This window comes from Sminthopsis crassicaudata, chromosome 1 (assembly GCF_048593235.1).
Source record: "Sminthopsis crassicaudata isolate SCR6 chromosome 1, ASM4859323v1, whole genome shotgun sequence".
NCBI lineage: Eukaryota > Metazoa > Chordata > Mammalia > Dasyuromorphia > Dasyuridae > Sminthopsis > Sminthopsis crassicaudata.
Window position 1 is genome coordinate 218,901,908 of NC_133617.1, and position 27,072 is coordinate 218,928,979.

General features: G+C 37.1%; 2 protein-coding genes across 8 annotated transcripts in view; one reads left to right on the forward strand and one right to left on the reverse strand.

Moving 5' to 3' along the window:
• The window catches only part of PRELID3A (PRELI domain containing 3A), a 31,470-nt gene extending 14,715 nt beyond the window's left edge, over positions 1–16,755 (reverse strand). For 3 of the 5 annotated variants that reach the window (XR_012483404.1, XM_074274688.1, XM_074274707.1), the window contains exon 1: positions 16,376–16,755. Coding sequence is in view for 3 of the 5 variants with exons in the window: in XM_074274688.1 (XP_074130789.1) it covers positions 16,376–16,407 (32 nt within the window). In the remaining 2 variants the exon portion in view is untranslated. Of the gene's footprint in view, positions 1–3,091; positions 3,118–16,375 lie in introns of those variants that run through there. The other 2 variants (XM_074274699.1, XM_074274722.1) reach the window with 2 other exon arrangements.
• An 8,720-nt stretch (positions 16,756–25,475) lies between these two features.
• AFG3L2 (AFG3 like matrix AAA peptidase subunit 2) overlaps positions 25,476–27,072 on the forward strand; it is a 53,796-nt gene continuing 52,199 nt past the window's right edge. Inside the window, exons 1-2 of one of the 3 annotated variants that reach the window (XM_074274741.1) lie at positions 25,476–25,538; positions 25,634–25,860. In XM_074274741.1, coding sequence (XP_074130842.1) covers positions 25,729–25,860 — 132 coding nt within the window. In that variant the 5' untranslated portion in view covers positions 25,476–25,538; positions 25,634–25,728. Of the gene's footprint in view, positions 25,861–27,072 lie in introns of all 3 variants that reach the window. The other 2 variants (XM_074274751.1, XM_074274732.1) reach the window with 2 other exon arrangements.

Here is a 27,072-nt window from a genome sequence, read left to right on the forward strand (position 1 = left end):
ATAATCACCACCTATACTGTTTTCTAAGGTCTCTTTATTTCACTTTACATTAGTTCTTTCTTTTCACACTTCTCTGGTTTCTTCATATTTATTATTTTGATAGCACAGTGATAGTTTATTACATTTATAAAGAAAAATCTGGTTAGTGTTTCCCCTATTTGGCAGGCATCTTTTTTTTTTTTTTTTTTTTTTTTAAACAGTTCTTTGCTTCAAAACATTTTGTTTCAGGGCATATGTCTAGGAATATGATATCTGGGTCAAAGGATTATAAACATTTTAATCTCCCCATTTTGCATAATTTCCTATTGTTTTCAATATAGTCGTAATGTAGAAATGCTATTCATTTTACATATCTATTTGATATTCTATTGAAGCCATTAATTATCAGGACAGGTTGCCTCTACTTGATCCCTAACTGCCTTTGAAAGCTGCAGCTAGTTTAAAAAAATTTTTTGAGCTCAGTTTTTTTAGGAACTATTATTTTTATTCTTTGCTGGTTATCTAAGCATTCCTTCTTATATCATCAGTAGATAAAAATATTTTGTTTGCCTATTTTTATAGGGTTTTTAAAAAAATGTTTTCTTTCTCTTCTCTTATTGTTTTTAATTTCTAACATTCTATTAATGTCCAGAAAAGGGATCTTCTTACTTTATTTGTGCATTTATTTGGGAGTCTTCTAGTATTTCCTCAGCATGGAACAATGGAAAGAGTACAGGATTTGGCATCAGAGAGCCTGAGTTCAAATTCCATCTCTCTCACTTATTACTTAAATGACCCCAAAGAAGTCACTTAACTTTTAGGGGCCTTATATCTTTCAGCTGTAAGAGAGGTACATTAGACAATCTCTAAATTCTCTTCCTAGTCTAATTCTATATTCCTATATATGATTTTGTGATCCCACTGTAAATAATGTTATCTTTTGATTTACATACTTTTTTCTTTTCTTTTAAGTTTTTATTTTCAAAATATATGTATAATTTTCAACATTCACCCTTGCAAAATCTTGTGTTCCAAAGTTTTTTCTCCTTCCCTCTCCCCTCCCCCCTTGACGGCAAATACTCCAATATATGTTAAACATGTGCATTTCTTCTATACATATTTCCACAATTACACTGCACAAGAAAAAGAGAAAAAACAAAAAAGTAAACAAACAATAAAATAGGCAATATTGTGATCCACAGTTAGTCCCCACAGTCCTCTTTCTAGTAGCACATAGCTGTCTTTATAACAAGATTATTGGAACTGACCTGAATCATTTTATTGTTGAAAAGAATCATGTCCATCAGAATTGATCATCATATAATCCTGCTGTTGCTATGTATAATGATCTCCTGGTTCTAGTCATGTCATTAAGCATTAGTTCATATAAATTTCTCTAGGTCTTTCTGAAATTTTCCCACTGATCATTTCTTACAGAACAATAATATTTCATAACATTCATATGCCATAACTTATTCAGCCATTTCCCAACTGATGGGCATCCACTCAGTTTCCAGTTCCTTGACATTACAAAAAGGACTGCTACAAACATTTCTGCACATGTGAGTCCTTTTTTATGATCTCTTTGAATACAGACCCTGTAAAGATATTGCTGGATCAAAAGGTAGTCACAGTTTGATAGCCCTTTGGACAAAGTTCCATATTGTTTTCCAGAATGGTTGGATCAGTTCACAACTCCACCAACAATGTATGTGTTCCAGGTTTCCCATATTCCCTCCAACATTCATCATTATCTTTTTCTGTCATTTTAGCCAATCTGAGAGGTATGTAATGGTACCTGAGAATTGTCTTAATTTGTATTTCTCTAATCAATATTGATTTAGAGCATTTTTATATGACTAGAAGTGGTTTTAATTTCTTCATGCAAAAATTGTTCTTATCCATTTGGTAACCAAATCACATTTCAATTTCCACAATATATCTTGGATATATTGCATTATTACCACTCACATAGCTACTACCTTAAATCAAGCCCTTGTCATCTTTCAGTTTGACTATCACAGTAGCTTCCTAATTCATCTTCCTGCCTTAAGCTTCTCATCATCCCAATTTATCTTCTACATAGATACACAAAATATTATTTCTCTAAAAAAGCATTTACTATGGAATTCTTTTTCTCTACAAATTCCAAATTCTCTACTACCTCAAGGATCAAATAAATACATGTTCCTTTTTTAATAAAGTCATTCACAACCCGGCTCCCAACATGTCTTTCTTTCTTTCTTTATTAGGTTATACATGTGCAATCATATTAAACATATTTTCACATTAGTCAAGTTATGAAAGAGGAATAAGAACAAAAGGGAGAAAACACAGGAAGAAAAAAAATTGTGTGCTTTAATATGCATTCAGACTACATAATTCTTTCTCTGTTTATGGATAGCATTTTTCATTATGAGTCTTTTGGAATTGTCTTATATTGTATTGCTGAGAACACCTGTAGTCTATCAAAGTTGAACATCATATAATGTCTAACATATCTTTCTAGATTTATACACTACTCTCTTTCACATACTCTATGATCCAACCAAATTAGTCTTCTTTCTAGTATCTCTTAGAATTCCGGACTTCCTTTAAAGAGCAGTCATCTCCTCCAAGAGTCCTATCCAGATTTCACTTGCAGATAGTGCCTTCTTTTAAAATTTTGTTGTTGTTGCTGTTGCTTGGTGGCAACAGAGTGCTGAGCCTGAGATCAATAAGACCTGAGTGCAAATCCAGCTTCAGACACTTATTAACCATGTGACCCTGGGCAAATCACTTGATTATATTTGCCTTAATTTCCTCAGCTGTCAAATGAGCTGAACAAGATATGACAAATCACTCCACTTATCTCTGCCAAGCAAACCCCAAATGGAGTCATGAATATGATTGAAATGACTGGATAATATATATAATGTATACATATATATTATATTTGTTATCCAGTCATTTCAGCCATCCCATAGATATTTAACATATGGCATTTCATAGCATATCTGTTATTTCAGTCCTATATATATGTATATATATGCACATATAAAACATATATGCATATACATATGTTACATACACATATACACTTACTCTCCTTACAGAATATAAAATTGCTTACGGTCAGGGATAGTTACTGTCTGTATCCACAGTGCCTTAAAAAAAAAAAAAAGCATTCATTAATAAATGTTTGTTGACTGGTAGATAAATCATGCACATCTGTGTTGTATTTTCATAACTGGAGGAAAAATTGATTTTTGAATCAGCAACTTACTTAGTGAAAGGATCATATCTCTAGTGCTTTCTAGCTCAGATACCATTGAGTTCAGCCTTCTCATTTTGTAGATAGGCTAAACAACTGACAAAATGGGAAACATTAAGCATCATGAGCTAGATCTGGATAGAGACTATACAAGATCAACTTGAATAGTAACTTTTATTTAGATCACCCTTAGAGGCAGCTAGGTGGTGCAGTGGATAGAGCACCAGCCTTGATTTCAGGAGGACCAGAGTTCAAATCTAGTCTCAGACATTTTTAACACTTCCTAGCTGTGTGACCCTGGGCAAGCCACTTAACCCCAGCCTCAGGAAAAAAAAAAAAAGATCACCCTTAGAAATGCAACATAGAGGATCAAGTAGGTCACCAAGGCAATTGCTCAATAGCTGGGTAACTGATCATTGGGCAACTATGGTTAGTCAATGACTTGGCACCTTGGGTGTTAACAAATAAAGGAGTTCCAGTGATCAAGTTCAGTCCCTAATTACTACTATAGTTGGAACCAAATAGAACCTTTTGTTGAACATGAATTTCCATATAAAATAGTACTTCAAATTTCTATAATACTTATTCTAAAATTATAGCTCACCAGCCCTTACCAATGTGCTTCCTTCTTAAGTCAGCAGGTAAACAAAATTTTCTTAAAACAAAGGCATTTATTAAGAAGGCATTTTTAAAAAGACAGCTAAAAAATAATTTCTCCTAAAAGCAGAGTGCATTGTCCTACAAATACAGATAGCATTAATAAGAAGAGTGGTCACAAATTTAGAGTACACTAATAGAAAAAGCACACATGTGGGGGAGCACACATGGTCAGAGCAACTCATATCTATAGCTCTATACTGCTCTAATGTCTCCTTTTTCCATTTTTATAAAAAAATCCCCTCTCCTAGTCCCCACAGACCTCTGGTGGAGACTCACACTTTACAAAACTGTTCTAAATTAAATCAATTTGACTAGTAGACCTACTGTAGCTTAGCTATTTAAAGCTCTCCGGGTTCATGACCATTTTTCGGCCACTTAGCTTCATCCTTCCTGATTCAATTTTTTAAAAAGTGTTCACATTTAATAAAAAGTTAATACCTCAATACTATATTAGCACTTCAGCCACCTGTGAGTATATACTGGGAGGGAAGAAAAAAATCAACTATTTAGTGTCTAGCTCCTACTCTTAACAAAACATTTCATTAATGGAATGGGATACAGTAACAGGCAAAAGAGTCCTTAACCTCCTTGCAAGTAGGAATTATTTCATTCACTGTATTTGCATTCCCAGAGGATAGAACCCACAGTGTCAGTAAGTGTTTAATAAATACTGAATGATAGATTCATGAAAACACAGCACACAGGACCCAGAGAAAGGAAAAATTAAGCAAACTGGTGATTACAATGTAATGGCATTTACAGTAAATGAGAAATGGTGTACCTCTGCATTTAATACAATAGGAAAGTACAGTATCTTCTAGGTTAAAATTCCAACATCCCCTGATCTCACAGTCAAGTTATTAGCATGATTGGACCCAGAATGCCTTTGGGAATGGTTTCTATTTGTCTAAAAATATTCAGAATTAGTCCTAGGCAAAATAGTGAAGTGAGGAAAAATTGCTTAAGAGTTCCATAAGGTTCCTTCACTTAGACCCTTCTTTTGTCCTTATCTACTAGTTCCCTTACTATCTTCCTTTCCAGGAACCCCAGTCACCAATCAAAACAAGGAAGGATCTGATTTTTATAAGTGATAATGTTGTGCCACAATTCCCTTTTTTTTTTTTTTTTTTTTTTTTTTTTGATGCTGGGGTTAAGTGACTTGCCCAGGGTCACACAGCTAGGAAGTGTTAAGAGTCTGAGACCAGATCTGAATTCGGGCCCTCCGGAATTCAAGGCTGGTGCTCTATCCACTGTACCACCTAGCTGCCCCTCCACAGTTCCCTTTTAAAGTCCAGACCCAGTTTCCCTAATTGTCCTACCTCAGTTACTCTGCCTCAGGCCAAAACCCTTCCCTCTTAATCATTAGAATGTTTGATAGGATAAAGGTCTTATATCTTAGACATCATTAGAATATCAGGAGCCTCTCCCCATTTCCAGTATCTCCCTCCAGTATGTCATCCCAGGTACCTCCCTCCATTTTGTCATCCCCATCCCAAGTGCCTCCCCCCATTAGATCATCCCCATCCCAGGTGTCTCCCCCATCCTTCTTGTTATCCTATAAAAGAATCTCTGTATTCATGGCTGGATTCTTGGAGATGATAGTCTCATTCAGCCCTGGGACCAAACCATGGATCCATTTGGTCCCAGTAAATCTCTCCCTTTCAAATAAAATATTAAAAACTCTCTAATCTCGGGGCAACTAGGTGGCACAGTGGATAGAGCACCAGCCCTGAATTCAGGAGGACCTGAGTTCAAATTTGGTCTCAGACACTTAACACTTCCTAGCTGTGTGACCCTGGGCAAGTCACTTAACTCCAGCCTCAGGGGGGGGGGGGAAACTCTAATCTCTATCTTGCCTCATTTTCTCTGGCATTACAATACTATGAAATCTGTGTAATTTGTACAGACTATATATTTTGTACTTTGTATTTGTTGGGGCAAATAAGTAGAACAGTGAATAAAGCACTGCGCCTGGAGTCAGGAAGACTCCTTCATAAATTAAATTATCTTCATAAATTCAAATTTGGTCTTAGACACTACTTGTATGGCCCTGGACAAATCACCTAACCCAATTTACCTCAGTTGCCTCACCTGTAAAATGAGAAGGAAATGATAAACCACTCCACTATCTTTGCCAAGAAACTCCAAACATGGTTAAAAAGAGTGAGGCATGACTGACCTACCCTGTTAGCCTTACCCAAGGAATATTTACTAAAGCAGGACAAAATAGGAGGCACAATTATTTTGCAACATTGATGGATAAATCCCCAACTTCCTGCAGTCTTAAGCCCAACCCCTATTGAAGGAAAAATAAAACCATGCAAAGATACTATAAAGCAGATGGTCTCATCAACTAATATAACAACTACTTGTTCTTAGATAAGAGTTTGGCCTAAAAGAACTTCCTTCACAAGTGTAAAAATACTTGATCATTTCCTTTTGTTCTCTGTCTTTCAATGGTGATCATTTTCTTATTAATAAGTTGTTAGGATTCTTACAAGGTGCTAAGTCACTGGAATGGATAAGAGACAATAATTATCTAATTTAGCATGGTTCAGTATGATTGATCTGACCCTATAAAAAGATGTTATGGGCCAGAACTTGAAACAAGGTGCTTAGTTCACACTTTTAAAGGAGTTCCCACCTTTAAGAGCATAAATAAGGAGTTCATAAGCTCACTCTTGGACTTTGGGAGATGCACAACCAGGATTAACTTCTGGGAGATTCACAAGCCCACAGAACCCACAATCCCTCTCTTGGAGGCAGACTCAAAATTCATTCCTACTTCCACCTTGGTGCTGGCTGGAGACATTCAGACAAGAACTCTTGGGAACCAAGGAGAGATATAGGCCTTTATTAAAGCTAACTGGGCCCAGGAAAAGATTCAGGATTTTGAAGGACACAATAAAGGATCTGGACTTTAACTCCTGGCTGCATTTGGGATTATTGAACTGAACTGAAACTAAGGCTGCTCCCAGAAACTCCCCAAGGAACCTGCTCACAGAGAACAGTTACAATTTAGAGAAGAGAACATTACAATAAGTCCTGCCAATTACATTTCAAATAATTCCCTTTTCTCCTCAGATGATTTCCTTCTTCCCTCTCCTGTTAAATATTTTACTTATTTAATCTAAGTTGACTTAGAATGCTGATTGGTTGTATACTCTAAGTGGGCATGAAAAGTTATAAAAATTCAATCTGTGTCCTAGGAAGCTGAAACTGCTATTGAGCAAGAACAGCCTTCCTTGGCATACTAATAAATCTCTGCTTTTAATTTGGCCTCCTATCTTTTATTCCCAAACACCACACACACTATCTGATAGACCAAGAATTTCTATTCCTTGTTTGAATTCCTTGATACTAAGCACCTAATTTTTTTTTAATTTTTTAAAATTTTTTTATTATATATATATTTTATAATATTATCCCTTATATTCATTTTTCCAAATGATCCCCCCTTCCCTCTACTCCCTCCCCCCATGACAGGCAATCCCATATATTTTACATAGCACCTAATTATGTTAAAGGCACTATGTTATTCCTAGAATGCAATTTTTTTTTTTAAAAAGATATAATTCAAGATTTTTATTCCAACTTCTTGATAATGGAAGTCTCTGTTTCTTAATGGAAAATTTTTAGACATGTAAAGAAAAGGAAAGTTGAGAGATATGGGGGCAGAACAAGGTGATTTGTTCTCATTGCCCCTAGGAATCACACTGTGTTTAAAGCAAGCCCTAAAGAAAAACCTAGTTTAGGTTTGCTATGAAGTGGGTAGACTACCCTAAGAGACACTTCTCTGCTTCCCTGAGGAAAACCCAAAAGATGCCAGAGACCTTTTCCCCTAGGGCAAGAGATCAGGTGTCCTAGTATAATTGATTTTTTCTTTCTACATATCTGGGAACCTGGAATAAACCATGTCCAAAAACAACAATCCCTTGACTGGTTTACCTAAGATTTCTCCTTACAGAGCTTTCCTTTTAAGATGCCCACACAGTAGAAATCCCTTGAGTCAGTTCTGAATGTGCACAGTGCTCACCTGTGCTATTGTCCTAGATTTGAGTACAAGTGTTCCTCACTCAATCCTATAAAATAGTGACCAGGCTTTCAAATATATATTCCACAAATTACTTTCAAACCTCCTTGCCCTCATCTCTCTAACCCTTAGGATGTCAAGAATAATTGACAATTCACTGTGCTTCCCAAGGGAGAGTAGGATAAGGACTTAAGGAATATCTTAGAGAAATTTAGATCTGGTCCATCATGTGGGAGGTGTTGGAACACAGGGGTGAGTCATTTATTGGAATATATATCTCATAATCATCCTTTCTCTCCACTCACATATAGCCACAACGCAAAGGCAAGCCTTCATCACCTCTATCCTAAACTTGAGATTGACTAATTTCTTTCCTTAATTCAAGTCTTTTCCATCCCCCAAAAACCCATCTTATGCATAATTACAATACTAATACTGCTGACTTGCAGGTCTGACCACGCCAATCAATCAACATGCATTTATTAAGCATCTACTATATCTCATACACTGGGACAGGTACTTGGAATATAAAGACAAAATGAAACAATCCTTTCCTCAAAGAATTTATATTCTACAGAGGAAAAAAACCAATATGTACAAATAATTGTGGCTCCTCTACTCAAGAAGCTTCAACGGCTCCAAAACAATATAAATTCCTCTGTCATTTAAAGTGTCACCTACCCCATGATTGTAGACTTGACGTGGCCTTCACAATATATTTCATATTTCTCCCCTTTATGCCTCTACTTCCAGCCAAATTTGCCCACTTTCTGTTGGGCATACATGGCATTCTTGTCTCCTTGATTTTATATAAGCTGTTATCATGCCTAAAATACTAGCATTCCTCAACGCCTCCTCATGGCACTTTTAGCATCTGCCAAAGCCCAGCTCGGGGGTTATTTTCTAGAGAAAGCGTTTTCTTCATTCCTTCCCAGTTGTTACTCCTCCTCTGCTTCCACCTGAAAAATTATTTCTATTTACTATGTCCACATTTTGTACATACTTCTCTCTGTACATGTTTTCTCATGTACAAACAAAAATTTTGAGGGTAGGTACATCCTATTTTATTTTTGCTTTTGCATGCCTAGGACTTGGCACAATACCTGGTAAATGTGAAAATTGCTCAATAAACACTTGTTGAATTGAATAGAATTCAATTCAGAGTAATAATTTTCATGTAGATGAAGGACTAAGTTGTACTCAGCACCAAGGAAAACTATCAGGATGGATACTGATTATAAGAATGGGAGACCAAACCAAATAAAAGAAAAATTAAAAATGGCATTCAACCTTGTAAAAATGATTGTCAGCACCATTTACTATTCACAATATTTATCAAACAGCATATTACATGAGTATCATGAGTCAAATTAAGTTTGTTGCAATTTATGTGATAGCTAAATTCTTTTCTTTGTACACAAGTATTGTTTCTCATTGTAGCAGTCATCTATTCACAATGTAAAAATCAAATTAGAATAAATGTAGCAGCTAGACGGTGCAGTGGGTAAGAGCACTAAAAGATCTGAATTCAAATCCATCTTAAACATTTACTAGCTGTGTAACCCTGGGCACTTAACTTCTTGTCAGTTTCAGTTTCCTCATCTGTAAAAAGGGGGAAATAATAGCATCTCCCTCACAGGATTGCCGTGAGGACCAATGAGATAATATATGGATAATGCACTGCAAATCTTTTGTTTATTTGGCAAGGCAATTGGGATTAAGTGATTTAGGTAGGATCACACACCTAGTATGTGTAAGTGTCTGAGATCCTCCTGACTTCAGAGGCAGTGCTCTATCCACTCCCTCCCCCCCATCCTCCCAATAGCTGCTTAAAATGCTATAAAAATGCTAATTATTATTATTTTATTGTTGATCAAATCTAGCAATAACTAACCAATAGCACCAAATGTTATATACTATCATGAACTAATAGAATTAACCTATCTTATAAGAGAATGAAATTTTAAAAACTTATATTAAATAAATGAAAATGATTTTTTTCTTACTATGTCAGTTTCCTTACATGATAAATATTTGATAACCACAGAGAGGATTACTAAATTAGTGCCCTACATTCACTTAAGGGGTTCTGTTATTGGAATTACAGGATTTATAATAGGGAGTCAGAAAGACCAGAGTTCAAATCTGATCTTATACATTTACTAGCTGTGTGACTCTGTGCAAGTAATCTAACCTCTCTCTATTTTAGTTTCCTCAACTGTTGGATAATTATCATAAAATCATCCACTTCCCAAGATTGTTGTGAGGAGTAAAAGACTTAATATTTGTAAAGCACTTTGCAAACCTAAAAGGGCTACAGAAATGCTAATTACTACCTTAGTGATAATCTAATCATTTTAGTTTTACAGATGAGGAAATTAAGGTATAGAAAATTAAGTGGCTTGCCCAGAGTTAGAGTGACAAATCCTGAATCTCAGGTCCTCTGATTCTAATGCAGAATTCATACCACCATGCTGCTTAATGTAATTTCTTTCTGTTATTATTATAGTCCACATGAATGAGGGTATGCCAGAGATAAAAATTATAAACTGGCAAGATTGTTAAAACTTCATTTTGTAGTTTTTATAGAGCAGAAATTGGTAAACTCTACAAATCAGGAGTTGATATGATTTTGTAAATTGTAAAGATAGAGAAAATGATAATTATGCAAATTAAACTTAAAACTAGCTCTTCAAAGAGCCAATTGTTCAGCCTTTATCAGTACACTTGTGTCATCATGAAATAGACAGAATATTGGCACTGGTAGCAGAAAGATACCTACTTTTGAAATCATCTAGAGGTTGGTATCTCTTTTTAAATCACTGGATTTCTACATGCCGTATCTAATCCCTTGGTATTTATCCAAAGTATAAGCAGTTTATAGTCTTTTATAATCTTTACAGGGTGAAATTAGCAAGGAAAGTCTACCATTTAAAAAATGCCTGATCATCTTAAAATATGGTGAGATGGCTCTTCTTGGCAGTTAGCTTTTCTAAAAGGTTATTTTTATCAGGACTTACTTTTGAGATTATACTTGGATACAATTTCCAGATCTCATGGACTTTTCTCATGAACACGAATGCCAACAAGCAAAGCTGATTATATCTAACTTCTTTATACCCAATCTTTTTTTTTCTTTTACTTCAAAGTAAAATTATCAAATACTAATCAAATGGTTTAATAATAAATCCAATAAAAATGTGAAGAGAAAAAAATATATCATAAACAAAACCAAAGAAGTATCTATAATCTTAGAAAGAAAAAACTGAGGATTTTTAGTAGACCAAAATATTTCCCCTGAACACAACCAGAAAGTTGTACTTTTAGTTTTTATCATACAGAAAATTATGCTGGACAGCATTTATATCATTCATAAATCAGTCCTATGAAACAAAACATAAATGATAATTTTAAATAAGCAGCTGAGTGAATATCTGTCAAAGTCCATTTAGCTTTTGGTCTAAAGCCAGAATTCAATGACAAGACAGTCAGTTGAAACAATTTTCAAAGTCATCAATAGTTACTTTGTTTGTAACTGACAAATCACTTAAACCTGTGACAAATATTTAATGTACCTCCATGATGGGTAGTAAAATCCATACTAAACTAAAATTAAACTCAATTACTTGGTTATTGTTAGTTTTGTCAGGAACTGTACTAGATACTGAGGATACAAAAGATAAAAAAGGAAACAATTCTCAATTTTGAATAGCCTAAATGTTTTAGGTAGAGAGAGCAAGTGTTATAAATATGTATATATTATTCATGCACATATAGATATGGTTTTTTAAAATCTATGTATATGCAAGAAATACAAAAATAAACACAAGATACTTAGTCAATAAGCATTTATAAAACATCTACTATGTACCAGGCACTGTGCTAAGTGATGGGGATATAAAATACAAGGTAATTAATTATAATGTAATTAGAAAAGAAGATAATAGCAGTTGTAAGAATCAGGAAAGCCTTGATATATAGGATCGTGCTTGAAGAAAGTGAAAAATTCTTTGAGGTGAAGTGAAGGGGATGTGTATTCCAGGCATGACAGAGAATCTGTGCAAACACATAATAAATGGAGTTCGGGAGACTGAGTTGGAATGCTTTGTGAGAAGTACACAGAGAAGGCCAGAAGGGTGGACTATAGAATTTGGGAAGATAAATAATGAATAAAGAATCTGGAAACATAGGTTGTGAAGAGCTTAAAGTGCCCTGAAAGGGATTTATATTGTATCCTAAAGGCAACAGGGAACCATGGAAGATTACTGAAGGGTGACCTCGTCAAATCTTTGCTTAAGATAAAATCACTTTGACAGTTCTGTGAAGAAGGATGATAGTCAAATTAGAAGCTGACTCTAGACTCTAGAAGGCTAGATTCTAAACAAAAAGTGATGAGACCTGAACGGAGGGTGTCTGTGATTAGAGAAAAGGGACTGGAAGTGAGAGATGATATAGAAATAATTGACAGAATTTGGTAAATGACTAGATGTATAGAGTGAGGTGAGGGAAGAGTCTGGAGTAGTGCCAAGATTAGTAACATGGTAAACTGCAAGAATGATGGTACTCTTGATAACAACAGATAAATTTGGTGGAAGGGTAGACTTGAAAGGAAAAAATATCCAGTACTCCTTTTGACATATTGAGTTTCTGATGTCTGTAGAATATATCCAATGTAAGATGTCCAATAGATTGTTGGTGATTGGAATTGATTGGAAGATTAGAACTCATGAGAGACACTGGAGCTGGATATATATATAGATCTATATGTCATTTGCAGAGATAATAAATATAAGGCAATTCATGAAGTCACTAAGCAAACAATCACTAAGCATTTATAAAGTACTTAGTAAGCTTATATAATAAGAAAAAAATTTTTATATAAAAACCCCCAAATCCCTGCCTTCAAGAAATGTTCATTCTAAATGATGGAAACAATATACATGTAGGTATATTTGTGTATACATACATATATAAGTATATATAGATAATGTGTACATTTTTCATATATACACACATGTGTATATTTTAAACCTGTAAAATATGTATGAAGGATAGATTGGAGTGGGAAAAATCTGAAACAGTCAATCAATAAACAGTTGTGTCTACTATGTTCTAGACTCTATGCTAAAGATGTAAAGAAAGGCAAAAAGACAGAATCAAATCAAATCCTCTCTGTTCTCAAGAAGTCACAATCTAAAAGATAACATACAAATAAGTACTACCGAGATATATAGAGAACATAATTTTAAAGGAAGGCTTCAGAATTAAGGGATTGGGAGAGGCTTCCAATAGACTACCTGGGAATTGAAGGAATTCATAGAATCTAGGAGACATAGATGAGAGAGAACATTTCAGCATGAGGGGATAAGAACAGCCAATGAAAACACCTAAAGTTGGGAGATGTAGTGTCTTGTTCAAAGAACAGTAAAGTAAAGTAAAGAACAGTAAAGAACAAGTAAAGTAAAGTGTCACTGGATGAAAGAGCATGTGGAGGTAGGTGTGAGATGTAACAGTACTGGAAGGAAAGGAGGTGGAAATAAGATTGGCAACCAATTGTACACATGAGGTGAAGGAGAGTGAGGAATCCAGGGTAACACACAGGTTGCAAATCTGAGTGATTATAAAAATGATTATGTGTTTGGAGTAGGTGGAGGAGGCATAAAGAATTCTGTTCAGGTCATATTGAGTTTAAGATATCTTAAGGGATATTTAATTCAAAATGTCCAACAGAGAATTGGTGATGAGGATTTGAAAGTCCAGCTAGAGAGAGGGGTGCATATGCAGATTTGGGAATCATGTACACAGAAATAATTATTGAAGCTAGGTACCCTGATGAGTTCACCAAGAGTATAGGAAGTAGAAAAAGGTCCAAGACAGAGAGCCTTGGGTAATGCCCACAAATCAGGGGCATGGTACAGATAATTATCCAGCAAATTGAACAGTTAGAAGTGATCAGAGTCATGAGAGGAGAACTAGAAGGGTAGTGAAAACTATATACCATATACTTATGGTAGTCAACAGTTTTACACAGCTGAAAATATTACTTCAGATTTGATAATTAAGAGAATACTGGTAATTTTGGGAGAGCCCAGTTTTATGCATTTATGAGGTCAGAAGCTAGGTTTCAAATAATTGAGTGAGAGCAAGGGAAATATACATAGGTCTTTATATGAATTTCCCTGATAAAGAGGACAGTGATATAGGATAACAGTTTAGGTGGGTGATAAGGTCTAGTAAAAGTTTGTTTTGTTTTTTAAATGATGAAGGAGTCATAATAATATTTGAAGGCTGTAGAGGAAAAGCCATTAGGGAAAATCTGAACATCAGAGGATAAGGATTGGATGAGGAAGAAATCTGCTTAAGAAGACAGAAGGAAATAATATCAAGGATAGATGGGGGCTGTATGTGAACCTCGGCAAAATGAATCACCTCATTATCAGAGACTTGGAGAAAGAAAGAAAATGGAGGATAAAGTTAAGAGGTTTTGAGATAAAAAGGGGAAGAAAAGGGAGACTACTGTAGACATGTCCTCAATTTTCTCAGCAAAGTAAGCAGGGATAGATTAGAAAATATTTCATAAATTTAATTACTTCCTACATTTTAAAATGAATTAACATAATTATAATAGTCTGTAGAGCAATAAAGCTAAAAAGAGAATCGTTGTTTTATTAAGAAAAGCTGTTTAACAACAATACTATATGATAATCAATTCTGATGAACGTGGCCCTCTTCAACAATGAGATGAACCAAATCAGTTCCAATGGAGCAGTAATGAACTGAACCAGCTACACCCAAGGAAAGAACTCTGGGAGATGACTAAGAACCACTATATAGAATTCCCAATCCCTCTATTTTTGTCCTCCTGCATTTCTAATTTCCTTCACAGGCTAATTGTACACTATTTCAAAGTCCGATTCTTTTTGCACAACAATATAACTGAATGGATATATTGGATATAATGGATACATATATTGTATTTAACTTATACTTTAACATATTTAACATTTTTGGTCAACCTGCCATCAGGAGGAAGGGGTGGGGGGAAAGAGGGGAAAAGTTGGAACAAAAGGTTTTGCAGTTGTCGATGATGAAAAATTACCCATGCATATATCTTGTAAATAAAAAGCTATAATAAAAAAAAAAAAAAAGAAAAGCTGTTTAAGAAGAGTGCCATTGTTGAGATTCAGTTTATACATTTTTGATCAGAAATGGGATTGCCTCTCCTAACTTTAACAGACAATTTAAACATTCTTACTCTTATAAGGAAACTAAAATATAGTCTTTAGGTTTCATGACTGGTGAGCTTTGATTTCCAAAGGGAAATAATCAAATCTTCTGATATATCTTTTTCCCTCCTTTCAATTCCTCTAGTTCAGGGTTTCTTAAACTTTTCTACTCATAGACCTTTCCTCCTGAGAAAATTTAAGTGACTCCTGGTATATAGGTATATAAAATAGGTATGCGAATCAACCATTTACGGATAATAAATCAAAATTTGTAACCCCCACATTTAGTTATTCGACCCATATGGAGTTCAAAACCACTGTTTGAGAAGCTGGGCTCTAGTTTACCATTCCTTCTCCCATCTATCTTCATTCCTAACTCCCGATTCATTTCTTTATTCCTTGAAGATCAAATCGAGATATTTGTAAAGCTCTTAACACATAAACACATAGAAAGTACCATGTAAAAACTACAATTTAGTGATTTGAAAGAAATAACAATAATAATAATAATTGTTATTTCTTCCAAATCACTAAATTGTAGTATATACAAATCTTAGGTAGGGAATCCCTGATTTACATCGTGCATTGTACTGGCTTCCTTATTTATTGCTCAGGTTCATCTGATTCATTTCCCAAGAAGGGAACTAAGTAAAAAGAAACCCTCTACTTGACGGACCCCTTGACCTTGTTTTTTGTGAGCAAGTGTTTTTTGAGGAAAATCAGATCTGTGATTCTGTTATATTTAAATCAAGCTTTCCTCAAACCATTTTCAAATAGGAAGCAATCACGAGTTTGAAACTAAGAAGGAACTAGGCCTCTCGTTTCTTATATTTGCTTTTTGGTGTATTAAAAAACTAACCCTGCTTCCCTAAGCCTCTCGGACAGACAAATGTTCAAAATTAACTGCCAAGCAGCTGCCTTGACTATTTGCACATCACATCAAAGATTCTTAATGTGCTAGGCAACAGGGGGAAATGCCTCAGAGGCATGAGACAGCTCATTGATATTTAAATTTTTTTTATTTTTTTATTTTTTATTTTTTATTTTTTTTCCAGAACGAAGGGAGCACTAAAGCTTTGGGCTAACGTCGGCTGAAAGCATACACAGATACTCACGGCGGGAGGACAAGATACCTGCATCTCTAGAGATGCAACTTTCGTGGGCCCCAGCTTGGTCACTTTCTGCATCCTTTGCCCCCTCCACAAGCCAGAGCTCCCTCCTCACCCAAACACGTGCTCGGAGCTCCAGATCTTCATCTTTCCCCCGCTGCAGCTCCAGGGACCAGAGGCACTCTTTAGTCTCTGTGCAGAGCAGCAGCTTCGGAGCCCGGAAAGACACCTCTCCGTTCAGAACCCGCCGAACTGTGCGAGACTGCCCTACTCTCCAGCACACTACTCTCCCGCAGCGGGCCTGGAACACTTGTCACTCACTCAGATCCGAGGGCCCAAGGGGCAGTCATGGCATCTGCGTCATGCGCACCGTTTCTGAGCGTCCCTGGGTATTTGTGCGGCCCAAGGGAGGCATCCTTCTCTGGTTCTGGATCCAGCAGTTTCCAGCCCAGGGGCACTGACGAGTTCGGGATTCTAAGTGCTCTCTTCCCTTTTTTCCCCCTCTCACGTGACTCTGACAGACACCCCTCCCTCTTCTCCCCCCCACCTCCATCCCCACCCCCACTCCGCCGCCTTCTCGCGCCCCCAGCCTTCATAGGGATGCTTTCCTTAATGCGTATCAGAATCAAAGCTAAAAATAGGGTTGTCGCAGCAGTGTCCCGTTAAGGAATGCACTGTTTGTACCGAGGAGGAGGCAGAGATGGAGGCGAATTTAGGATCAGTATGCGGGTACTCGTAGGGACGGGGTGATATTGCACTAGTTGGAAATGGAAAGGCAACATTTAGGAAAATCATCATTAACAACTCTGTTCTGGAAGGAAACCAGCAAGCTCTTCATTGCCCTTCTTAGTAGTCATTGCTATGGCTTACCTTCTCTGAGTTTCTTAATAGTCTGATTTTGTAAATATAATCCACAAAAGGGAATTCCTAACTTTCAGTTGGCTTTACCCATTTCCCTGGGTACTGCCCTTACTGCATCATATCTTTGTTTAAGCATGAATTTAGAGACCCACAATAATAGGAAAGGGTTCTGAGTTATGACATCTCTTCGTTTCTCTATTTCTGAAGTCTGAGAGATCATCTGTTCAAAGTTTTATGTTTTTCCTCCTGTGGAAGTTCTGGATTCCAATGTGATCTTTTATATTTGTGTGATCTTGGGCAAGTCATTGTAAGATTTGCAGGGAGTGGAGGGGGGGAGGAGGAGGAGCTTACACATGGTACCCAGAAAACTATCCAAAGTTTGAGGCATTTAGTGGGTCAGCTCTCATTCAAGACCATGACTCACATGACTCCACCATTGTACTTAAGCCAAACAGAAGTCATATGACTTCAAAGGAAAACAAAAGGCTTAATCAAACAGCTAAGCAAATAAAGTGCTAAGAAAAGATCTTCCTTTCTCCCAAGTTATTCCAATAGTGGCAGAATGCACAAACTCAGAAAATGTGTCACCAGGGAATATGCATGGAGAGACACTGACTGATGTTAGGGGATATGTGGCTAGAACAATTCAAATTTCCAATGCTGTAGAACCTTAGGTAGGCTCTTATAATGTCAGTGCTTCTTTCTCTTGGGAATTGCATCTGCACTTTCTGCTGCTTGTTATATTATTTCTGCTAAATGTTGGTCTCTAGCTGTGGTTATCATCAAGCTATCAGCTACCCCTCAGCCAGTCTGCTTTACATTGTCCATTTGTTTCCCTTTGCTACCATCTGCTGGGTTTTTTAAAATAAGGCTCTCCCTTGAAAAAATAAAACTGACTATTGATCAGAGAAATGCAAATTAAGACAACTCTGAGATACCACTACACACCTGTCAGATTGGCTAAGATGACAGGAACAAATAATGATGAATGTTGGAGGGGATGTGGGGAAACTGGGACACTAATACATTGCTGGTGGAGTTGCGAAAGAATCCAGCCATTCTGGAGAGCAATCTGGAATTATGCCCAAAAAGTTATCAAACTGTGCATACCCTTTGACCCAGCAGCGCTACTACTGGGCTTATATCCCAAAGAAATACTAAAGAGCGGAAAGAGACATATATGTGCCAAAATGTTTGTGGCAGCTCTTTTTGTAGTAGCTAGAAACTGGAAGATGAATGGATGTCCATCAGTTGGAGAATGGTTGGGTAAATTATGGTATATGAAGGTTATGGAATATTATTGCTCTGTAAGAAATGACCAGCAGGAGGAATACAGAGAGACCTGGAGAGACTTAAATCAACTGATGCTGAGTGAAATGAGCAGAACCAGAAGATCACTGTACACTTCAACAACAATACTGTATGAGGATGTATTCTGATGGAAGTGGAAATCTTCAACATAAAGAAAAACCAACTCACTTCCAGTTGATCAATGATGGACAGAGGTAGCTACACCCAGAGAAGAAACACTGGGAAGTGAATGTAAATTGTTAGCACTAATATCTGTCTGCCCAGGTTACATGTACCTTCGGAATCTAATGTTTATTGTGCAACAAGAAAATGATATTCACACACATGTATTGTATCTAGACTATATTGTAACACATGTAAAATGTATGGGATTGCCTGTCATGGGGGGAGGGAATAGAGGGAGGGGGGGATAATTTGGAAAAATGAATTCAAGGGAAAAAAAAAGAAAAAAAAAAAAAGAAAAAAGAAAACTGATCTCTTTTTGTCTACATCATTGTCCCAGGTCATAAGTCCTCTTTAAGATTAAGTAAGCAACTAGAGCAGAAGCCCTTAGGCTAGGATTGTGGGAGCTTTTGACTACTTTCTACTATTATTCCTCTAAGACCCTGGCCCAAAAATTCCTTGTTAATTCCTTTCTGATATGAGACAATTTGCATCGGAGTACCTGGCCTGGAGGTAGGTAGACTCATCTTTCTGAGTTCAAATCCAGCTTCAGGCATGGAAGCTAGGAAAGCTGTGTGATCCTGGGCAAGTCACTTTACCCTGTTTGTCTTGTTTTCCTCATCTGTAAAATGAACTAAAGAAGGAAATAGCAAACCACTAAAGTATCTTTGCAAAAAAAGAAAAGAACTAAATCAAAAAACAAAATCAAAAACTCAAATGGGTTACAAAAGAGTTGGACAGGACTGAAACAATGCCCAAACAATGATCTGTGGAGCCAGGTCTGGTGGTGAGTTCAATAAAACCACAGTCAATAGAAACACTATTAGGTCATCAAAGGCCCTATAGGAAAAAAGGCCCTATAGGAAAAAGTAACCCTTCCCTGTATGAGTCATTGTCATAAAGTTCCTTTCATGTACGCCCCTTTTCTGCCACCTTCTATTTCTCTACCCTTTATATGTGTCTATACTAATTGTTGTGAGGTATATTTGTAGGAAAATGTATCTCTGGGTTATGGAGAAGATATTTTGTTGCTACTTTTCTTACAATATCATTTCAGTAAGTGCTTGAGTTGTATCCTTTGACTCTTAAAAGTAACTTCATTGATGGGAACTCATGACCTATAGTTTAAGTACAATACCATATAGTACTTTGATATTGAGATAGTCCTCCTCCTCTAAGCCATCCTGTGATTTGGAACCTAGGTCAATGGGACTACATATACGTTATAAATAATATAATAATGAACTGTGTTTGTAGATTCTAGCTTAGTAAAAATCTCCATTAATATTATTGATATTTCAACTCATGATAAAAAAAAATTAAACAATAGGATAGATTTGCATTTTTGGGGAGATAAATTATTCTGCCTACCTAATATACACTAGGGACTTTTTAATCTGTGGGACTCCTTTCCCCTCCCTCCTCTTATTAGTTTAGTTTCTCTTCAATACTTTGTAAATGCATTTATATTCAATCTGTTGCCAATTGTACACCTTTGTAACAACTCTCAAATATTATTGCTTCTCTCCTTTGATATTGCTACCACTCTAATGTAGGCCCTTGTCACCTCATACCTTGATTATTGCAAAAGCTTGCTGGTGGATTGGCCTGCCTTAAGTCTCTTCTCACTCCAAGTCACCATTCATTCTAACCAAAAGTTAGTTCCCTAAAGTACAAGTCTAACTATGTTATATATCCCTCCCAATAAACTCTAATGATACTTTATTGCCTCCAGGATCAAATATAAAATCCTGTTCGGCATTCAAAGTTTCATAATCTAGCTTCCCTACCCTACTTCTACCTTTCCAGTTTTCTAACACTTTACATTTCCCCCCCTCCCCAATCTTGGATTCTTTGATTAAATGACACTGGCCTTTATTCTCTTCCACAAATGAGACACTCCATCTCTTCATTCAGGGCATTTTCTCTGGCTGTACCCCATTCCTGGAATGTTCTTTTTCCCCTGCTCTACCTACTGGCCTCCCTGGCTTCCCTTAAATCCTTATGAAGCACACTAGGTGGCACAGTAAATAATATGGGGTAAAGAAGACCTGAATTCAAATTTGATCTTAGATAATTAATAGCTATATAACTAGTTTGACTCAGTTTCCACATCTATAAAAAACTACTCCAGAATCTTTGCCAAGAAAACCCAAAATATACTCACAAAGAGTTGGACAAGACTGAAATGAGTGAACAAAGTAAAAATAGCATCTTCTCCAGGAAGCCTTTCTCATCCTCTCTTAATTCAGTAGCTTCTTTCTATTAATCATCTTCTAATTATTATACATAAATATATGATTAATGTATTGATTATTAAGATAGATATATATATATATATATATATATATAGAGAGAGAGAGAGAGAGAGAGAGAGAGAGAGAGAGAGAAAGCACTTGTTTTGTATATATTAGTTTGTTTATGAAATTATAAAGTCTTTGAGGGCAGAGATTGCTTTTCCTCCCTTTTTATATCCCTAAAATTTAGCACAATGCCTGACAAATAGTAGATATTAAGTAAAAGTTGATTGACATATGCACTAAGGATAGCCACAAATATAATATTCAACCAAAGTTTAGGGCTTAGATTGCTCTTTGGACTTCTTTTTATGGACTCTAAGCATACAAATTTGATAAATTTTGCCTGACAAACTTCAATTCTTAGAAAGCATCCTTATAGCTTAAAAAAGTCTTTGTGCTAAATATTACTGATTAATTCACTTATCACTTCTGTACCTTCTTATACTTTGCTTCTAGTTTCCTCAAACATGGTTCTAAAGTATAGACTATCTGTTTTAAAGCTGCTTCCTGGTTCACAATTAATAGGATATGATCTAAATAAGGCTGAAGTGTTACATACTTCAGGTTTAAGTTCTTCAGGTTTCTATTGCCTTCTGAAATAACTTTCATCTCTAGATACTTCAAATTGTTCATATTTCTCCAAAGTTTGTCTTCAGTGATCACTGTCAGTATATCTTTCAGGTAAGTGGCCCTTTGGGATAACGCAGTAATGTCATTCTCCAGAGGTTGTCATCTATCTTTATTGCATCATCCTATCTATTTAGATCTATATATCTTACACATTAAGTAAAGTCTCAAAATTCTTATAAACAAATGCCATTGCCATTTCCTAGACAACATTCCTAATACTGATCACAACAATCCTTTACTCAAAAACTCTCAATGGCTTCCCATTATCAATTGAATGGTGTATGAATCTCTAATTCTGGTATAATACTTCCTTTTACTATGACTGGGCAATGCCCAGAAAGGTAATCTTGTGATCATGCTATGTATATGTAAGGGAAGTGAATCTTAATTGTCTGAGAATGCTAAAGCTTGGTGCTGTGCACCTATATAGGTGAATAAAAGTGGATATGGACAGAGGACTTTGAAAGAAGTGGTTATGGGAGAAAAGTACAAAGTCTGGAATGGTTAAGCCTGAAGCCACAGATTTGAGGGCCTGAACTCTAATTTGTCTGTGATTTCTAGTCTTTCTCTTCTCTCTCTTTGCCTTTCTCATCCTAACCACCTTGTGGGTAATAAAGGTATTCAGGGAATACTAACACTTCTGGTGTGAACATTACCAAACCTTTTCAGAGCTGTTTTCCACCTTTGGTGTCTACCGGTGGCTCCAAGAAACTGAAGCATGTACAGTGATCATACCCTGGTAAACTGATTCAGCAGATGGGCTAAACTAGGCTGAGGTTAAGCAAGGCATCTCAGATCTGTTGATTAGTTAGTTAAAGGGGTATGTATTCCAAGCTTGTAAGGTTTTCCTCTGGTGGAATGAATGAACCAGAACAATTTGTTCCAATGGCCATGAAGGCAGCTGAAGTAAGTGCTGTGGTGTACTTAAAACCTGATAGACATTGAACACGCTCAGTTCATCAACTGCATCATGGGCCATTGCCAGTGATTTTAGCTTTTGTCTTGCCACTGGACTTTAATGACTCTGGAAGACAGGGTGAGGCTGACTACTTCATCTCACTGCTGTTTCATTAAATTCATTTTATTAGAGTCAAAAGACATCATCCATATTATTTTGCCATTTTAAGATTAAAGTGGAGGGAGAATTAGTACATAACTTTTCATTCACAAGTAGTTGTGCACTCAATAAAGTCTCTGAAGCTGATATGTAAAGAAATATAGATTACTTCTCTGCTACTTGCACTAATTTGGCCTAACAATTAATATCAAGAAACTGGAGGTTCCCCATCAGTCAGCATCACATCAGCTATATGTGAAATCATTATTTACAGCAAATGGAGAAATTTTGAATGCTGTGGAGAAGCTCACTTACCTAAACAGTATACTTTTCAGAGACATTCACATAGAAGATGAGATTGATATATATTGCCAGAGCTAGCTCACTTTGGGAAGCTGAACAAAAGTATGATAAAGAAAAGGTATTAGACTGCTTACCAAACTGAGTCTACAGAGCTGTTGTGCTAACTTCGTTGTTATATGTCTGTAAAACCAGTGCCATGCCAGGAAACTGAATTGCTTCTATTTGAATTGTTTTTGGAAGATTCTGAAGATCATCTGGCAAGATAAGGTATTGGACACTGAAGTCCTTTCTCAAGCTGAACTGCCAACCACTTAAACTCTACTGCAGAGAGTACAAGTCTGATGACTTTATGATGAATGTCAAACATATGTTAACCTAAAAGATTATTTTACCAAGAACTCACATGAGGTAAGAATTTACATGGAGGTCAGAAGAAGCAATACAAAGACACTTTCAAGGTCTGTCTGAAGAACTTTGGAATTGATTGTGAGACATGGGAGATGAGTGCAGGACTCCTAACATAGTGTACCTCTATCAAAGAAGGGGTTATGCTCTATGAGCAAAACATATTTGCAGTAGCTCAAAGGAAGCATAATATATGCAAATTTAGACATCTCTACGCCAAATGTTCATATGGACTATCTGTGCCCAAACTGTGGTAAAGTCTTCCAAGTTTGTGTTGGTCTGATCAGCCTTAGTAGACACACTCCACCTTTATCCCAACATAGTACTGTCATTTTGGTCCTCTTTAAGAACAAAGGATATCAATCAATCAATTATCCACCATGCATAGAATGGATTCTTCCATCATATAGCACCTTTTCTGCCCACTAAAAGTTCCTTTCTTAACTAACGGTCCAATTGGGGTCCTATTCTGTGATTCTTTCTTTGATCTGCAAATTAATAGTGCTTCTTCCTTTCTCTAATTCCTTTTATCACATCGTGGGCCATTGCTTTTCATTTGCCATACTCTCCCTTAAATAAAAATAATTTCTGTAAGCTTTTCATTCCAGTTAGATTGTAAGTACCTTAACAAGTTCTATACTTTAATTTTTTCTTTTTTTAGTTCAATTTTATTTTCTGTTCCAGATTCTCTCCCTTTCTTCTCCTCTCCTCCAATTATTGAGTAGGCAAGAAAATCAAATCCCATTACAAGTAGAGTCAAGCAAAATAAATGTCCAATTTAGCTGTATCTATCCTTATATTCTTAGTATTTCAATTTTAAAATTAAATTTAATTGGTTCTTATAATTATTATATATAGAACTCAAACTAGTGATTGGTTTAGCCATTCAATGAATATTAATTACATATAGTAGTTTTTTTGGGAAAAAAAAAAATCTATAAAGCCAAGAAAAATTATCAGAAGAATTACTTCATTCATAGAGTGGACCAGACATTCAATATGGATAGATCAGATTAAAGAAAAGCATGATTAGGAAATCAACTCAAAGACATTGCACCTTGTAAGATAGAGTGTGTTAGGGTTTCTTCATATAAAAAAGATGGCACATGAACATTATTGGTATTGTGATTATAAGGTTAATTGTGGTCTGACACTCTTGAGAGGCAATTTGCACACACGCTAGCCCTTATGTTACACAAGTAACAAAATTTTAAAAATAATACATGTACAACAGGCTCACCTGATATGCATTAGTATTTTGCAGTAAACTTTCCTTGATAACCTTAATTTCATATAGATAATTACTGACACCCAGTGGGCAAAAACATATAACACCAAAATAAATATACTCGGATATGTTCCAGGGCCACTCAGAGCAGCCGTCTAGTAATCCTTTCATACGGTATTGAGAATTTAACACTTATAAATTTAAGTACAATTAAGAAATATCAGCGATATTTTGGTGTGGTGTTCCCACTGGTACAGATCACCCAGCCCTCCACTTCTTGTCCAGTGGTACTCTGCTCCTTATCCTTCTAAGAACTCTTGCAGAGGATCATCTAGATCACTAGAACAGTGGTTCCCCTTCTAGGAGAATGTTATAAAGCTTTTTTGGTAAGGGTATCAAATAAGCAAATATACTTTTGCTGACTGAATCGTGTCTTGTTCATATATGATTATTTTCCAAATAAATATAGGTATTACTTTGCCGTATAAAACCAGACATTATTGAATTCTTTGTAGTCCTTTGTCTTTAAATATTTTCTCATTTTAAAATCTAATTTTGTGAGTTTTCACTTTTTTTTTTTTCTAGTTTTGTACAATTTTTTGGCTCGTTCTCAACCTTGGCTCCTCCCACTGATGCCAAAAGGATGGAGATCCGCACTTTGTGCTTAGGAGGATAGGCGGAGAGGCTCCGTTAGAGTTAAGATATTAGCATATGTATCCCAAGTTTGTTCCAGAAGGATCAGATTGGACTGGAGGTAAGGAAACACTCCTTACGTAGAATAAGTACCCAGTTGCAATCCAGGCAGTGCAGTAAACCTGAACACATTGTGCGTGATGCCGTAAAACGCACTTGGGCGAAGTCAGGCAAAAGGAGATAGGTATAATCCGGGGTCGTGCTTTGCGTGATGACGCAAAGACGCAACCGGGGCGTGGTTGAGCAAAGGGAGGTAGATGTGAACCGGGGTCGGTCGTGCTTTGCGTAATGACGTAAATGCACTGGGGGCGGAGTTGAGCTAGGGAAGGTAGGTGTGATTCCAGAATAGTAAAACTACCTTATCTGCGCGCGACCGAGAAGGGAGGACGACGGAGGCCGTAAAGTGTTTGTTTATTTCTCCAGGCTGACTCCGGGAGCGGCTGACCAGCTAACAGGTAGCCGGGCGCGGGGTCCCGGTGACCCAGGGCGCCTGCGCCGGCCCGGACCCCGCGGCGGTCATGGCGCACCGCTACCTGCTGCTCTCCCGCCGGGGCTGCTGCTGGTCCCGTGGTTTTCCTCTGTTCCCTCGGCAGCAGCCGCCCCCCATGCTCCTCCTTCCTGGAGGCGGCAAGGGGACCTGCCTTCGGACGGTGAGTCCCACGGTGTCCTGGTTCCCTCCCGCTGCTGTCGGCTCCCGGCCTCTTCCTCCTCTCTCGGGCCCCGGACCCCGCGCCCTCCGGGGCCCTCGGGCCCTTCCCGAGGACTGAGGTGGCGGCCGCGGCTTCAAGGTCACCCGCAGCTTCCTTCCCGCTTCGAACCGAGCCTCTGAGCCCCATCCTGGTCTCCTCCTAAGTCCGCCCTCCGCCACTCCCTCCATCCTTGTGCCCGGCTTCTGCGCCCCTGGTCTCTGGACTGTGGAGTGGAAGCTACCCTAGAGCTGGCAGTCCTACCCCTCCCCCCTCCCCGCAGAAGCTACGGATGAGAAAACTGAGGCTAAGAAAGGCCCTCCCCTTCAGTTTGTCAGTTTGGGGAAAGTGCCCCAAATTTGGCCAGTAGGACCGCGGTCGGAGCCTGTAGGGTGCAGAAATAGCCCAGAGGAAAGCAGTGTATTTTAGGGCTTCTTTAATTTTATCCAATTGCGACCCCATTTTGCCCGAGAATTTTTTACATGACCCAGGCATATGGGTATATAAAATAAAACCAGACATTTACTGGTAACAGATCGTAATTTCGCGATCCCTACGTTCAATTACGAGACCCAAATATAGGGTTGTGAATCACAGTATTTAATAAGCTAGGATATAGGTAGGTGACTGAGTTCCCTCTCCTTCCTTTTTTTTTTTTTTTTTTTTTTTTTTTAATCCTCCTTTGTTATTCAAAGTCTTGTCCCTATTTATCTAAATGATAGGAGCCTAAACATTATGGATCTTCCGGCTGTAAATGGGGAGGGTGCTGAACTTGGAGTTACTGGATCTGAATTTAAATCCATGTTCTGCCACATGCCATGAGACCGGGAGCAAGTCCCTTAATTTCTGTGAACCTCAGTTTCCTCCTCAGTAAAATGAGGACAGTTAAATTAGTTACGGTTCCTTTCCCGGTCTAGATCTTTGAGCCTGTGAACAAATCAGGCTACCTGATTTCTGTCGGATAAGGTGATGGTTGTACATACTCCAGGGCCAAAAAATTTCAGTGACTTGTCCAAGATCACGTAGCTATATTCTTATGTAAGAGTTTGAGAGCTTTTTCACTGTTGGATGCTTTAGTTGTCCACTTGTTATCCTTTGAAAAGAACGTCATAGTAAAGACCAGGGTCTTCCTATAAAAAAGAAGTATCTTGACTTAGTTTTTTCTTCTAAAAGATG